Here is a 15,097-nt window from a genome sequence, read left to right on the forward strand (position 1 = left end):
TCTAATTTTTTAAAAAAATTTGGTTTAATATAATTTAAAAATGGTTTGATTGACTATGAAATTAAGCATTAAACCATAATAATTAAGACTGATTTGTTTTAAGTTTGTTTTTTTACACATCAGATAAGAACTAATAAAAAAAATGACACATAGTTGTAAAATAAGCTAAACAGTCTTTTTGCTACCGAAACTCATTCTGGAACTGACACATAAGCGAAAGAATTTGAAACTCGCCGTGAGCGTGACACCTAAGCAAATCACTATACCAATAAGTATATAGATTAAAATCTTTATAAATTTAATTTTATATTTTAGTCAGACATATTATTCAACCATAAACCATTAGTATAATCGCATTTTAGTTAGTGCATGGAAAAAAATCACATCTTAGTATAAACGTCAAACAAAAAAAATTGCATTGCCTAAAACTTGACCATTTAATTGGATCTCATGTATATATGATTATATAAAACTAGGAAAAATAATTCAAAATCAGCATCACAGAAAAAATATCTTAAAATACTACAAAACGGTTTTAAATTTCAAAATGACCACAAATTTTAAATATTGTTGAAGTATAGCTTTATAAGATTCCTAACGTTCAAGATAGATTCATAAACACACATTTCTATGTATCATGAACGTTTCATACTCGTTAAATACCATAATATATATATTTCTGAAAAATAGGTAAAGCCCAACCATTTTTCTAAATTATACATCCAACGGCTTGAAGTTGTATTAAGGACGTTAATTAGTAGGGTAAGGTTTTGTTTTTTTTATATGCTCATCAGCTCTACATAAAAAACCGTCGAAGAGGATAAGAATCCGAAGCTTGGGTTTGCTATAGACTTTGGTGCTAAACTTGATGGTTTTTGTAGGATTTCGATTACCGCAACTTTTCATATTGCATTGTAACTACTTACCGATTAATGACTACCGGGTCTGTTATTTTTTTGGGTTAAGGTTAATTAAGTTGTATAAATCTTGTTTTGGTTTCCTCCTTTACATAGACATTGTTTGGACTTTAGAGTGGATAAATTTGAGTCTAGATGAAAAGGAAAAGACACAAAAGACCAACTGGATGAGAGATGGATATCATATTAGACTAGGAAGAAACTGAACCATGACCAGTAAAGGTATGGACTCTTTAAAGAACAAAAGAAAAAGAAAGGATTCCTTGTAGGGACTCTTCCTTGTACAAATGTCCAGTAAATGATAAGGGTTCCTTGTACAACTGTCTAGTAATAAATACATACGTTACGTTTATGCATGCATTCAATGTTTTTGGTTTCATCTGCCTCGACAGTTTACAACTTGTTGGTTTTGCGAATACCCTTTTATTAGGCATGAACCGCATTTGTTATGACGACACTGTCTATTTGGCAGAATATAGTTGGCTCATTTTTGATGGAACAGCGTTATTTCAATTCAATTTCATACCATATGTTGCCTCCATAAATAAATAAGTAGGATTTGAACAAATGTGTTGAAGCTTTTATAAATCAATAATCTTTGGATGTCTACATGACTACTTCTAGAAATCTTATATTAATATCAATTTTTTGTTTGGTGAATATTATTCAAAAATATAAAAACGAATTTCAAAAATAGATATTCAATCGAAGAAACCCAAAATTTACTATTTTCAAATAATATAATTATAACATGTATAACATGTCATATTTCATCTTAAACATAAAAATAAATCAAAAACACATTTAAAATATAAATAAATTAGGTTCCTTAACCCGAAAAAAAAGTCGATCTATAAAAAAACCGAATACCCATGTCTAATTTTTGCACACTTAGTGATTAATTATCATACTTCTCGTTTTAGACGAAATTTTCTGGTCTTGTATTTCATAAAATATTGACCCATGATACTGTAGATTGAGAGAGACTAGAGTGGTAAGTAAGATGTGTGGTACACAAAAACACAAAGACAAAAAAAGTAAGTAAGATGTGTGGTAGAGAGAGTGAGTGCGTAGCTTTGAAATAAATGCGTTGACGCTTCTATATAATCAAGAAACGTTGTCTGTGAAATTCACAAAAACAAGAAAGCAAAAGACTGTTCTTGTCACATATTTATTACCATTGTTGAGAAGATGGAGATGGATTCTTCTTCACCTCGAAAACCAATTCATGTAATGCTCGTGTCATTTCAAGGACAAGGCAGCGTCAGTCCTCTTCTTCGTCTCGGCAAGCTAATTGCATCGAAAGGAACAGTCGTCACCTTCGTCACTACAGAGTTTTGGGGCAAGAAAATGAGAAAAGCCAACAAGATCGTCGACGGCGAGCTTAAACCGGTTGGTTCCGGTTCAATCCGGTTTGAGTTTTTCGACGACGGATGGGAAGAAGACGACGTAAGGAGAGGTGACTTCGATCTCTACCTCGCACAGCTCGAAAAAGCCGGGAAACAAGAACTGCCCAAACTCGTGAGGAGATACAATGAAAACAACGACCCTGTCTCTGCTCTGATCTATAACCCGTTTGTCCCATGGGTCGGACACGTGGCGGAAGAGTTCAACATTCTCTACGCAGTTCTCTGGATCCAGTCTTGTGCCGTTTTCTCTGCTTATTACCATTACCTAAACGGCTCTGTTTCTTTCCCGACCAAAACAGAGCCTAAGCTCGACGTGAAGCTCCCTTGCGCTCCTGTCTTGAAATACGACGAGATCCCAACTTTTCTCCATCCTTCTTCTTCTCACTTCACAGCACTGCGAGAAGCTGCTCTAGCAATATTCAAAAATCTTGATAAGCCCTTCTGTTTTCTCATCAGTTCTTTCGACGCATTGGAGAAAGACGTGATCGATTACATGTCGAAGCTCTGTCCGATCAAAACTGTTGGGCCGCTTTTCAAAGTCGCTAAGACGGTGGTCACTGATGTGACCGGCGATTTCTGCAAACCGTCGGATCAGTGTCTCGAGTGGCTAGACTCGAGGCCGAGATCTTCCGTTGTCTACATTTCTTTCGGGACGGTCGCGTATTTGAAGCAAGAACAGATGGAGGAGATCTCTAAAGGGGTTTTGAAGTCTGGTTTATCGTTCTTGTGGGTGATTAGACCTCCATTGGAGGATCTACACCTCGAGGCACACGTGGTGCCTAAAGAACTCAAAGAAGCGTGTGATCAAGGGAAAGGAAAGATCGTGGAATGGTGTCCGCAAGATCAAGTCTTGGCTCATCCTTCGTTGGCGTGTTTCGTTACTCATTGTGGATGGAACTCGACGACGGAGGCTTTGACTTCGGGAGTTCCGGTGGTTTGTTTTCCTCAATGGGGAGATCAAGTGACCAACGCGGCTTATATGGTTGATGTTTTCAAGACGGCGGTGAGGCTTGGCCGTGGAGCTGCGGAGGGGAGAGTTGTGCCGGGGGATGAAGTGGCGGAGAGGCTTTTGGAAGCGACGGTTGGGGAGAAAGCGGTGGAGCTGAGGAAGAATGCTTTGAAATGGAAACTGGAGTCGGAAGCTGCGGTGGCTCCGGGAGGTTCGTCGGAAAAGAATTTCCGGGAGTTTATGGAGAAGATCGGGGTGAAGGATAACGGAAAATAGACAAAATAAATGTTTATTTATTGTTGTTGTAATAAGAAGCTTTATTTGGTTTGCAATTGTTTGTTTTCCATGGAATAATTGAACAATTCAAGTCTGGCGCACGTTTGTTTCTATTTTAGAACTTTCATATGTATCCTTTTGTTAATTTTTTGTTCTTACTTACGTAATTTTCCCAATATAGCAAGAACACAATTTCTGTGTTTCTTTTCATTCTGTTTTTTCTTCTTAAATTGGATGGCACGTGCAAGAAGTTACAGAATCACACTAGTGACACAAAATGGATCCCAACCAAGCTTATGTCTCAACATGAAAATAACAGCATTACAAACTTTTTCACATAAACAACATAAGTTTGGACTTAACGTATAGTTGTTATTAAGAAAACAGAAACACAGTTTCTTCTAGAACTGACCTTGAAATTACGATCTAGAGATCCATACAGAGGTAAGAGATGACCGATCCAGCTCTCCTTATCGTCCTCTCGCTCACTTTCCATTTCTCTATCAACACCTTTTTGATGTGTGGACAGCTCGAGACGACAGTAGCCACTCCAGCCGAAGTGATCCCTGTACAGTAAACCATGTGACAAGTCTCCAGTAGTTTGCACCTCTGTAAAAGATGGTTCAGACCATTGTCTGTTATATGATGGCAATGGGACAAGACCAAGTCTTTGAGCATTGGACATCCTTCTCCAAGCTCAGCCAAGGACATGTCTCCAATGTTCTGAGTTTGTGATCAAACAAACCCGAGCTTGAGACCTCAGTAAAACGCTTTAGTCTAAAGAAAAGATAGGGAAAACGAAGAGGTTTGGTTTGGTTTTCACTTACCTGAAGTACACTAATGTCGAGGTGAGTGAGTCGAGGACAGCCTCTGGCTATTGCTGAGATTCCAGCATCTCCAATTTGATGGCAGCCACTTACGTTTAGTTGTTGTAAGGAGCAACCTTCTCCAATGGCGATTAATGCTACATCTCCAACTCTGGATAAATCAAACTATTAGCTTTTGTTTCGGTACTGATGAAGAAAAAGATTCAAAAGAGTTGGAGGAGTTACTTATCGCAAAACCGGAGACTAAGTTCGGTTAGTGATTTGCAATGCTTTCCAACAGCTATAACTCCTTTGTTTCCAATCTAAAAAAAAAACGCAAATAAGGGTTTCTATGTCAATAGGTTAGGAGAACACTTTATATGAAATGAAGAAGAGATGTGAGATTATGCCTCATAGCATCTGCGGATATGGAGTTTCTTGAGGTTGCGACAGCCTTTAGCAATACTGCACATAGCGATGTCTCCTATGCCTGAGCAGTCTACTAAGTGAAGTATTTCTAAGGATTTACAACCCTTTCCAATTGCTTGAAGAGCAGAGTTACCAATCCTTTGGCAATACAATAAAGCTAACTCACTTAGGCGCCTGCATACATCCGAAAAAGAACGGCTTTAGTCTGTGATTTCAGATGCTGTAAACAAGTAGAAGAAAGCGAGAAAGAAAATGTACGGGCAAGATCTTCCAATTGCCTCTAGTCCATGAGTACCAATGTTGTGGCATCCATTAATTTCTACACGCGTAAGTTCCTTGCAACCATGAGCAATAGCTTCTAAACCTTTGCAACTCACAAAGTAACAATCACTTAGAGTAAGAGTTTTCAGCTTCTTACATCCCTTACCAATGGCCCGCATGCCCCTGAAACACAAAACCAAATCAGGTCAAATATCATCCTACACAAGGCCATCACAAAGATACAAAAAGGACAATCAAGATCACAGAGGCAAGTGTCCTTCAGATCCTCAAACCAACGCTGAGCGCATCTTGAGTTTACGTGCCATATACACTCAAAAGGAACAAGATAACGCAAGCACCAGGAAAAATATAGATTGTGCTCATCAACAAGCCAAAGGTACTTCAAAAAGGAACAAGATCACTAACTTATCAGTAAACTGCTGGAAGCTATACAAAGCCAATTGCTCCAACGAAGAACACGAGTCTCCCACTGCGGAAAATGCCTCATCCGTCACGTTAACACACTGGAGCTTCAGATTTTTCAAACGGTTGCATCCCTGAGCTACCGCCACCACTCCTTTATCATGGATGTATTCCGAATCCAAAAACAATACTTCTAAAAGTTTACAGTGAGAACCAACTGCTTCCATAGACAAATCTGTTATTTTTGCTGAGGCAGCAACACCGATGGACTTCAAGGACTTTGCACAACCAACAACAAGATCAATAACCCCAGCATCAGTTAAGCCTTCACAAAAACGCAGGTTTAATTCTTCGAGCTGCTTACAATACTTTCCAACAGCTGCTAAGCCTTGATCTCCAACATAGCAACCCTAAAGACCACATCCTAAGCATATGAGGTGATATTTTTCATCAAGAGGATATTGAAAAAGAATGGTAACAGTTCCACATAAGCCAGCAAGTATATTAGCAGATCAAACTAAAGCTTCTTTATACAACTTCAACCACAATAGCTACCTGAAACATAAGAGAACTAGATTACCTGTAAATCCAGAGATTTAAGAGAAGTGCACTTCTGAGCAAGGGATTGCAAACCAACACTTGAAACATTAGGGCACCATATAAGGCTCAAGTTTTCTATCTTTGGGAATCCATTGGCAAGAGCAGTCAATCCTGCATCAGTCAAGCTGCAAGACTCGGCGTTCTCAGCTTCAGAATTCGTCTTATCAGTCAGATCCTTACGTTTACTCGAGGAAGGCGATGACTTGTTTTTCCCACGCTTCCTTTTCTGCATATTGAGTTTTCTTAAGTCCTCTCTATGATAAGAATTAAAATACCAAACAACACATACCTAAGTGGCTGAAGTTTCCCTAAAAATAGGTTCTCCTAAAGAAAGTGATAAATTTTCAGAAATGGGATCAATGTAGAGCCAGCAAAAACTTGAAATCAAAATGAATTCATTTAGAAACTGAGTCTATAAACAGTGTCCAGTTTCCACCCAGAATCAAATAAAGCCTAATTTCAACTAAACCCAAAACCAATTCAAATGAAGATCCTTACAAAATTGACTAAATTTCCAGAATTTAGATCAATGTAGAGCAAAAAAAAAAAACTCGAAACCAGTATGAATTTAATCAGAGATGAATCTGAAACAGTGCCCATAATCCAATATAACGCCTAATTTCAACCCAATTCGAATCCAGATGCATTATAAATATCAACATTCGATTGAATTGCAGAAGTTATATAGAAATGCCTAATCCGATCTCAAATTCAACAGAAGAATTCGATCTCAATAAAAAACAGATCAGAGAAAACATACGGAAGGGGGAGAAAGGGAAGGAAGGGAGGCGGAGAGACGCTCGTCGACATGAATGGAGGTAATATGGAGGAAGCGGCGAGAGAGGAGGTCAACGAAGAAGTCTGGAGAAAAAGAGGCACCGATACGGAGGGTGGTCCGGCTAAAGCGCTCGAGAGATAGCCATCGCTTGCATACGAGAGAGCAAGCGTCGCGGCTGGGTTTTGATTCAAGTCGCCGGAATATCTCGATTATCAGTTCCTCCGGCAAGCAATTGTTAATCCGATCATGCCCTCTCATGATTATGATCCAGACTCCAGAGAGAGAGAGAATTCAGCAGTTGATGATGATGCGGTCGTTTTCTTTTTTCGCGTTATGCCTTTTGTTCTGTACTAAAGAGGATATTCTCTGTAAGGTAAATAAATTTTTATTGGATAAGATTCCATCTATGGGTGTATGTATACGACAGGTAACGAATGTTCCACCAAAACTACCAAATTTATTTCAAGTTGATAAATCGACTTTTGCTTGATTATGATTTACCAAAAACGTTTAACCACATAGCAACATCATATACTAAATTCTCAAAAACAGAAATCAGATTATACACACAAATGTAAATCACATAAAGCCATTGTTGGGGGTTCTGTTTAATAGTTATAAAATCTCATCACTGAAGCAGCATCATCATCCATCATCGGTGTGCTTTCTTCTTCAGTTGTCACCTTGCCTCAACACACGCAATATGGTCAAGAAGAGGTTGAGGATGTCCAAGTAAAGAGCCACTGATGCGAGAATGTATTCGTCGTATGTGAAACGCTTGATGAGATTGTCGGTATCATATACTATGTATCCGCAGAATACCAATGCGCTGATTCCTCCATATATGGCAACAGAGGTCGGGCCAAGAGGGAAGAACATCTGCAATATTATGATAACCAAACAAACATTTCAGGTTTTTTCTTTTGGGTGTTGTGTTTTATTAGTGAGGAGGGAGGATTCTAAGAGACAGACCTGGATGAAGCTGGTCACTATAAGAATGATGAGGCTGGTGAAGAGAATGGGTCCAAGGAAGCTGAAGTCTTTTCCTTTCTTTGCCGCCCAGAAAGTGTATGCGGTTAGAGACCCAACCACAGATAGAGTCAATATCAAGGCTTCAAGGACGATTCTTCCTGATAAACCACGTACAATGAAGAAGAAATGGATTTTTAACACACTGCTATTTCAAGTTTTAGGCAAAAATGTATTCTTTGAGAATATGGTGCGTAAAAAGCAAGCGGCTAGAACTGCAACGAAATCCCAGATGATGATATTGAAAGGGAAGAGATATTAACCTTCTGTCATAGCACAACTGACACCAACAGTGAAGCTCAATGAGATAGTGAAGAGGGCAAGGAGTATCAGGTTAATAGGATGCTTCTGGTGGTAAATGTGCAGAGGCCAGATTACTGCAAGTATTGTCAACCAAATCAACAATAAACCTTCTCAACACAATGAAAAATAAAATGAATAGCTGATGAACTAATGTGCATATAATACACAGCTCATCTCCAGAATCTGTGCTAGACAAATTCTTCCAACGCATAATAATACAAATTCAAGGTACTAACAAATTACTATATGAGCACATGATGCCACTCAACACAGAAACTAAGAGAAATTGATAAGAAGTGCAGAAACATGAAGGCATTTAGTGCAAGAATCAGGTCGACCAAACTTAGCAATCAAGACTAAAAGAAACTATCTATGAACAACGAATCATATCGACAACATCATTTAATCCCTAAATTCAGGCAGCACAAAGTAACATTTGAATTATACAATCTAGGCGTAAATCCAGATTCACTTAACCCTAAGCCGACAACGCAGATCAAACCGTGAGAATTCTAATCAACGCATCGCATCGAAAATATACAACAAAAAACGAGGAGGACGAAATGGAAATCTGATGCAACGAAAGAGCGAGATCTAGAGGAAAAAACAGCAGGAAACTACGTACAGACGAAGGGGACGATGCAGAGGAAAAGAAGAAGGCCGGGAGATGCGGTCAAGACATCGTTGACGGGAGGATTAAGGACAACGACGGCGGAGATAAGCGTGGTGAGGAGGAGCTGGGCTGAGAGAATCCCATAGACCTTGCGTATGAATCCCCATCGGAGTTGATTCTCGCCGAAGCTAAGCCCTGGGTAAAGCGTCGCCTCTCCGACTCCCATCTCCAGGTCAATATCCTTCCCGCCGGCGCGATCTATGCCGCTCATGCTCACGCTCGCGTATCCGTACGGCTTCTCCATGGCTCAAAGCAGATTCGGTAAACGGTCTTCGAGAAGCAGATCTGATGGACTTGGGATAAATTGAGTTTCGGATTTTTGAGAATTATATATTCCCGTCGTTGCCCCGAAGGAGCCGAGTCATTTCCCTCCTCCTCCAACAAGATGATGTACACGTGGCAAGATGAGCGGTTGAGATTTGTTACGATAACGCGTATAGTCATAATACCATTATGTTATTTATTTACGTCGCTGTTAAGCTTTAGAATTTTAAAGTTTTTAATGAACGAAATAAACAGATTAGAGGAGGAAATAGACAACATGAAATACAATCAGATACATAACTAAAGTTTCCAAAACATAATAAAATCAAAGAACTGTTTTGACTTTTGACGATAGTAAGATCTGAAAAGTCTTACTAGTTAACGTAATATCAAATTTGTTATTTGCCTTCTTTTATATTTTCTTTTGATCTGATGACAATTTCATATCTGACTATATATTTCTCACATGACTGAAACTCCATAGTTCCAAAATTTAGGTCGCATAAAAATTTTAAAGGATTATTTTGGTATATACCAAAAGTTACAACTTAATTGAATATATAATAAAAAATAATTAAAAATTAAGTGCTTTATGGTATATCAGCAAAACTTCACATTATTATCTCTATATCCAATTGACATCACTATAATTTATAACTGTAAATAAAAAAAATTAATTGACAGTAACATTTAATGATCGTCAGTTGGGTTAGAGATAGTTTTGATAACTATCTTCTGGATAATGACACATGTCACATGCCATAAGATATAGTGTATCATATGTGGTAGATGCGACATAATGGTCTATGTATTATGGTCATCGTTTGCTAACTTATATATATATATATATATCCGATAACTACATTTGAGTATTATCGTTTGTCCGGATTATAATATGTAATACAAGTTAACATGTTAATAATGCTTATTGTTACATGTTAACAATGATATATGTTAACATCTCTACTTGTTAACAATGATATATGTTAATATCTCTACTAGTTAACAATAATGTCTAAATATTGTAACATGTTAACATAGTATGTTACTATAGTGCAATAAATTATATGATACGTATTAACGTGCTAACAAAAATATCATAGATTTATTGAGATGTTAACAATAATAGGTAGTGTTTGTTGGCGTGTTATCCGATATTTGGTAGCGTGGTAACAATAATAACAAGTATTGTCCAAATGTTATAAGTACAATATTATTGTTAATATGTTAACATACTAGTTAGTAATGTAACACGAAAGCATCTGCAATTTTTTGAGAAAATCCAAAAAAGAAGAAAAAGAAATATCGAGATACCAATTCAACAAAAATGGAAGAACACATCAAAATGGAGACCGTCTGAGTTTAGAAACAAAATAGAGAATGCCGGAATCAAAATGATCATCAGATAAACAACAAGGATATCACTTTCGAATTATAGAGCGAAATTTAGTTAGAGGTGATTTTTCCTAAAAAAATGTTTTAGTCATTGATTTTCTCTTTCTCTTTTGCGGTCGTTTTCTATTTTACCAATTATCTATCGAAAACGCAATCGATTGTGTATGAGAGAGACATAAATTTTCCTGACAATTTTTTCTTCTATCTGGACCCACATCATGAGACAGAAAAGAGATGAAAAAATAAATGCATTAGGGGTTTATTAGGAATTTCTCAGTTAACAATGTCGATTGAATAGTATTTTTCAGGATAAGTTAATTTTCATGTTATTTGTTGGTATATACTCATATTATTCAATTTTAAACATGTATTCCTTCTGTTTTACAAATAGTATCATTTTGAAATATTTCACATAAATTAAGAAAACTAATAAAAATTCTGTTTTACCCCTTATTAATACATTAAACAAAAGTTATTTCTCTAATTAATACATAAAAACAATAGGGTTAAAATTAGACTTTAAAGAAAAAGTTTGCATTGAAAACACAAAAATGACACTCTTTATGAAACAAAAACAAAATGTTAGAATGGCATTCTTTGTAAAACAGAAGGCATATTACATTGATTATTTTGGATTTTGGTAGGTAAGTTGTATGTTTAATCATAGTTTCAAGAAGATTCATCTTTAACACTTAGTGTTATTTAACACACATGCATGACGGACAATTGGTCAAGAAAAGAGATCTTTTAGTTTGAGTAAGATTCACTTTTACACGTTTGCAAATTTTGGTTTTTAACCTTACAATCTCTGCCCACAAAATCAATCCAAACATAAAGACATACATAGTACTGATCAAATGTAACTCGGCGAATAAGAGTAGAGAACACAGATCACTTTCTTGAAGCGGTTTTCAAGATTCCTGATGTGAGTGAAGAGGAAGGATAAAAAGCTTTGCGGATTTTGAGCACATTCCACGCAGTACCAGCTGCGTGACCCACCGTGCCTAGCACATCTCTCGTGGCTTCACCGGCGTTCTCGCCTAACCTGTCCATGTCATATAATCCTCACTTCATGTGAGACATGTACTGAAGATGTAATCAAAAATGTGATCCTAAATTGATGACTTTGAAAGTGAAAACTTACCTCTCACTAACCATTCTGGTAGTAGCTTTGGACGTAGCAGAAAGAGTTTGTCTCTCTGCAGCTTCAGCAGCGTCTAATATCTTATCTAATATCGAAATCAAATAAAGTGTTTTTAGTATTATCATCAAAATGGAGCTAGCCAGTAACTAAATAATCTTAAACTTACTAAGAGCATCAAGTGAAGCCAAGAGAACTTCCCCTGGAACCATTGAGAAAAAAGCTTTCCCTGGTTTCGACTTTACAATGGGAGCCATCACCGAACCACTCACTATTCCCACACCGTTCAACATCGTCTTGCTCAATTTCTCGGTTGCTCTCGAAAGTTTCCTCACTCTATATATGCATATATATATGGTTTCATAAGAGTAAAAAAGATATCAAAAAGAATCACTCTTATGGGAAATAAAATGATTATAATACTCACCGTTGAAGATTCTTGTTGATTTGATTCTTGTTTTTGGTTGCATTTCTTTGTGACGACGCACCACCACCCTTCTTCTCAGCCTTTGTAATCATAGTTTCACCACCTTTGTGAACCTGTTCTCTCATAAAACAAAACCCAAGATTCAAGAATTTGTGAACAATGAAAAAAAATTCAAACTAAAAATTTCTCAAAATCATCTGAAATGATGCCAATAGTCTAAAGCCGGCTCTTACCAAATCTAGTGAGATTAAGATAGTGATTTTAAATACTCGAATTAACTAAATTATCCAACCAGTTATATCTAAAAATACACTTTGGATAATAATTTTAGATACCCGAATTATCCCGTAATTAACTTGTAGCTGCTATTACCTGATTATAGAAAGTTTAATTCCCCAAACATATGGTCAATGCGTCATTTTTTTTCTAATTCTCCCAAATCTAAAAGCCTTAATTCAGGGGGAATTTAATGAGAGTGATTATAAAAATAAACCTGATAAGTGTAAGCATTACTACATTTGAACATTCCTCTAATGATATGCCCTGTCCCTCCAGCAATGGCTTTAGCCACAACGTTGTTATAATCTTCGATTTTAGGCGCAAACTCTTTCCAGTCGATTCCATTACTACCACGCGAAGAAGAAGAAGCAGAAGCAGAAGCAGAAGAAGACGAAGAAGAGAAACAAGAGTTCTCTCTCAAGAAATCGTCTAGCAACTCGACACTGTTCACGAAAACTACGTCGTTTTGGTCTATGGGGAAGAACGTGACGCCGTAGCTGAGTGGGTCTCCGTCTTTGACCGGAAGCGTGAATAGGTAGTCACGAGAGTCGAGTTTCACCACTGGCTCGTCTTTAATCACCGGCCATTGTAGGTCATTTCCAATCCTCACGACCATAGCTAAAGCTACGCCGTTGTCTGAGACCTGTACGAGCTCGAAGTCTCCCGCGGCTAGCTCCACCGCTTCGGATCCGTCGATGAGATGGGCTCTGCATCCCTGAATCTGCAACAGCACTTCTTCTCTCGCGGTTCGGTGAGATGAGAACACGGCTTCTTGTTGTTGTTGTCCGTACGAAAGTGGTGGTGTTTCGGTTCTTGGAGTCTTTGATCTGAAACATCTCATCGCGTTCTTGTTTCTTGCTCTGTGGTTTCTGATATTTTCAAGATTGGCTTTTTCTTTTTCTTTAAGGCTTTATCGGGTTTTTTCATTTGTGTGTTTATCGAGTGAATTATTAAAAACAAGAAATTATTGATTACATAGTTTTTCACTTTCGGTGCTAATCGAGGCGCGATATTTTTTTGGCTGTCAATAAGGACTCAACCTGACCACATTTGTTTTTGGCAATTATAAAATCCCGTATATATAAAGGAATTTTAATTAATAATCCCTCTGACATGGCAATTTGTGTTTCAATTCGAATTATTTTAGGTTAGAATCTGATTATACACTTCCAACATATTAAACAGTTAAAATGTTGATTACATAATCCATTAATGAATCATACATTTTTAACTTTTTCAATTGTGGTGATAATCAAAATGTCGCCGGTAGCTTTATCGTACCAAATAAATAAATCAGCGATGACCATGTCTTTGGCTGCTTGCTGCTTGTTCGACTGGCTAGGCATGCCGGTTTGTGGACCATCAGACATTTAGACCATGAGATATAATTAAGCAGGTCAGATCCGTTCTAGCCAACATATCAGTTTGGTCTAAATTTCTCCACATCATCGAAGATATGTGAGTCTCTTATCACCAATTGGTAGCTGCAGTGAAGCTTGCCTTTTTATACCTTATAAACGGGAGGTCCTAAATGTAGCATTTCGTAAACCATGGATTTCACTAACTCTAATTTGTTCACCATTTAGAAATTCAGGTCTAAAATCAATTACAAAATTCACTTCAATTTTATCATTATTTGTTTTTGAATAAAATCAGAATTATTTATTTCTAAGAAAACTCATATATCAAATTTCACTATTCGGTTCCGTTATCAAACTAGAGGAAACTAAAAACACAACGACAATCGGATTTTAGACAAAAGAAAACTCTTAATCTTACATAAGGGACCTAAATAACTTGGATTTAAACACAATCGTAGTATGAAACTGAAATATAAAACTTGTTAGGGAAAATACCATGCATGTGAAAGAATTGGCTTATGCACAAAAGTTTAAGATGAGATTTAGATCATTCATAAACCAACAAATTTATAACAATACATAATAAGATGACAGAAGAAATGTTTATCTGATTACAGAAAATATTGAGCAACAGAACTATTATCATTGTGAATCTCAAAGAAGGCAAAGCAAGCGAATAGGGATCGGTCTTGAAAGAGATATATCTTGGGATTCTCTGTGTTGTAGCATCCTCATCTAAACTATTTCTTCTAGAATCACAGTCTTGCTAGGGAACTCTTGCTAGAACACTCTTTTAATTAGTCATTTTTAAAAACATCTATATATTTACAAGTAATTCGTTTAGTGTATAATGAGTATCTAGAGATCAAATTTTGTTTGAATAATTATTTTCAGAATATATAGGTCTCCAGCAAACTCAAATCAGTTTGGACTGGAAAACAAAGAAGAAATCAAGAAAATATGCCTTGTGATAGCAAGAGAGTTGGCATATATCCATGAAGAAGCGAGGCTGAATACTTGAAACAGAGACATAAAAACGTCAAACATCTTGTTGGACCATAATCTGAGTCTTAAGATCTTTTTTATTGGGGTTAATATATATATATATATATATAATATATATATGATTTAACTATCTAAATTTCTTCCTGTTTTTCTTTGTATTTTGTTCATTGCTTACTGAGCTTAAACGAAAAGTAATTTTAACATAATACATATTAGAGTTTTGCATACTGGTTTTACTTTTTTTTAAATGATATATCAAATACTTTTCGTTCACAATATTAAGGGAAAACGACGTATTTCTCCATCTAAAGTTTCATATAGTAACAGATCCACGCGAAATTTCGAATTTGTTATATATCTCCTTCCTTTTTA

The 15,097-nt window shown here is 36.7% G+C and overlaps 4 protein-coding genes across 4 annotated transcripts; 1 reads left to right on the plus strand and 3 right to left on the minus strand.

Moving 5' to 3' along the window:
• The first annotated feature begins 2,005 nt into the window (after positions 1–2,005).
• On the plus strand, positions 2,006–3,743 carry LOC18028147 (UDP-glycosyltransferase 84A1). Its single transcript, XM_006414443.2, has one exon. It carries the CDS (start codon positions 2,109–2,111, stop codon positions 3,549–3,551), a length of 1,443 nt encoding a protein of 480 aa, XP_006414506.1. The 5' UTR covers positions 2,006–2,108; the 3' UTR covers positions 3,552–3,743.
• A 56-nt stretch (positions 3,744–3,799) lies between these two features.
• On the minus strand, positions 3,800–7,196 carry LOC18028146 (F-box/LRR-repeat protein 4). The gene is made up of 8 exons (XM_006414442.2): positions 6,831–7,196; positions 6,051–6,296; positions 5,474–5,880; positions 5,045–5,230; positions 4,768–4,960; positions 4,604–4,680; positions 4,379–4,529; positions 3,800–4,274 (listed from the first exon to the last, which is right to left on the minus strand). Exons 1-8 carry the CDS (start codon positions 7,104–7,106, stop codon positions 3,978–3,980), a joined length of 1,833 nt encoding a protein of 610 aa, XP_006414505.1. The 5' UTR covers positions 7,107–7,196; the 3' UTR covers positions 3,800–3,977.
• Positions 7,197–7,315: 119 nt separating this feature from the next.
• On the minus strand, positions 7,316–9,193 carry LOC18028805 (BI1-like protein). The gene is made up of 4 exons (XM_006414444.2): positions 8,806–9,193; positions 8,141–8,254; positions 7,821–7,978; positions 7,316–7,727 (listed from the first exon to the last, which is right to left on the minus strand). Exons 1-4 carry the CDS (start codon positions 9,095–9,097, stop codon positions 7,521–7,523), a joined length of 771 nt encoding a protein of 256 aa, XP_006414507.1. The 5' UTR covers positions 9,098–9,193; the 3' UTR covers positions 7,316–7,520.
• Positions 9,194–11,245: 2,052 nt separating this feature from the next.
• On the minus strand, positions 11,246–13,273 carry LOC18028806 (senescence/dehydration-associated protein At4g35985, chloroplastic). Its single transcript, XM_006414445.2, has 5 exons — positions 12,574–13,273; positions 12,081–12,193; positions 11,823–11,989; positions 11,657–11,741; positions 11,246–11,557 (listed from the first exon to the last, which is right to left on the minus strand). Exons 1-5 carry the CDS (start codon positions 13,198–13,200, stop codon positions 11,404–11,406), a joined length of 1,146 nt encoding a protein of 381 aa, XP_006414508.1. The 5' UTR covers positions 13,201–13,273; the 3' UTR covers positions 11,246–11,403.
• Between the last annotated feature and the right edge of the window lie 1,824 nt (positions 13,274–15,097).

This window comes from Eutrema salsugineum, unplaced genomic scaffold, assembly GCF_000478725.1.
Source record: "Eutrema salsugineum unplaced genomic scaffold, Eutsalg1_0 scaffold_1, whole genome shotgun sequence".
Taxonomy (NCBI): Eukaryota; Viridiplantae; Streptophyta; class Magnoliopsida; order Brassicales; family Brassicaceae; genus Eutrema; species Eutrema salsugineum.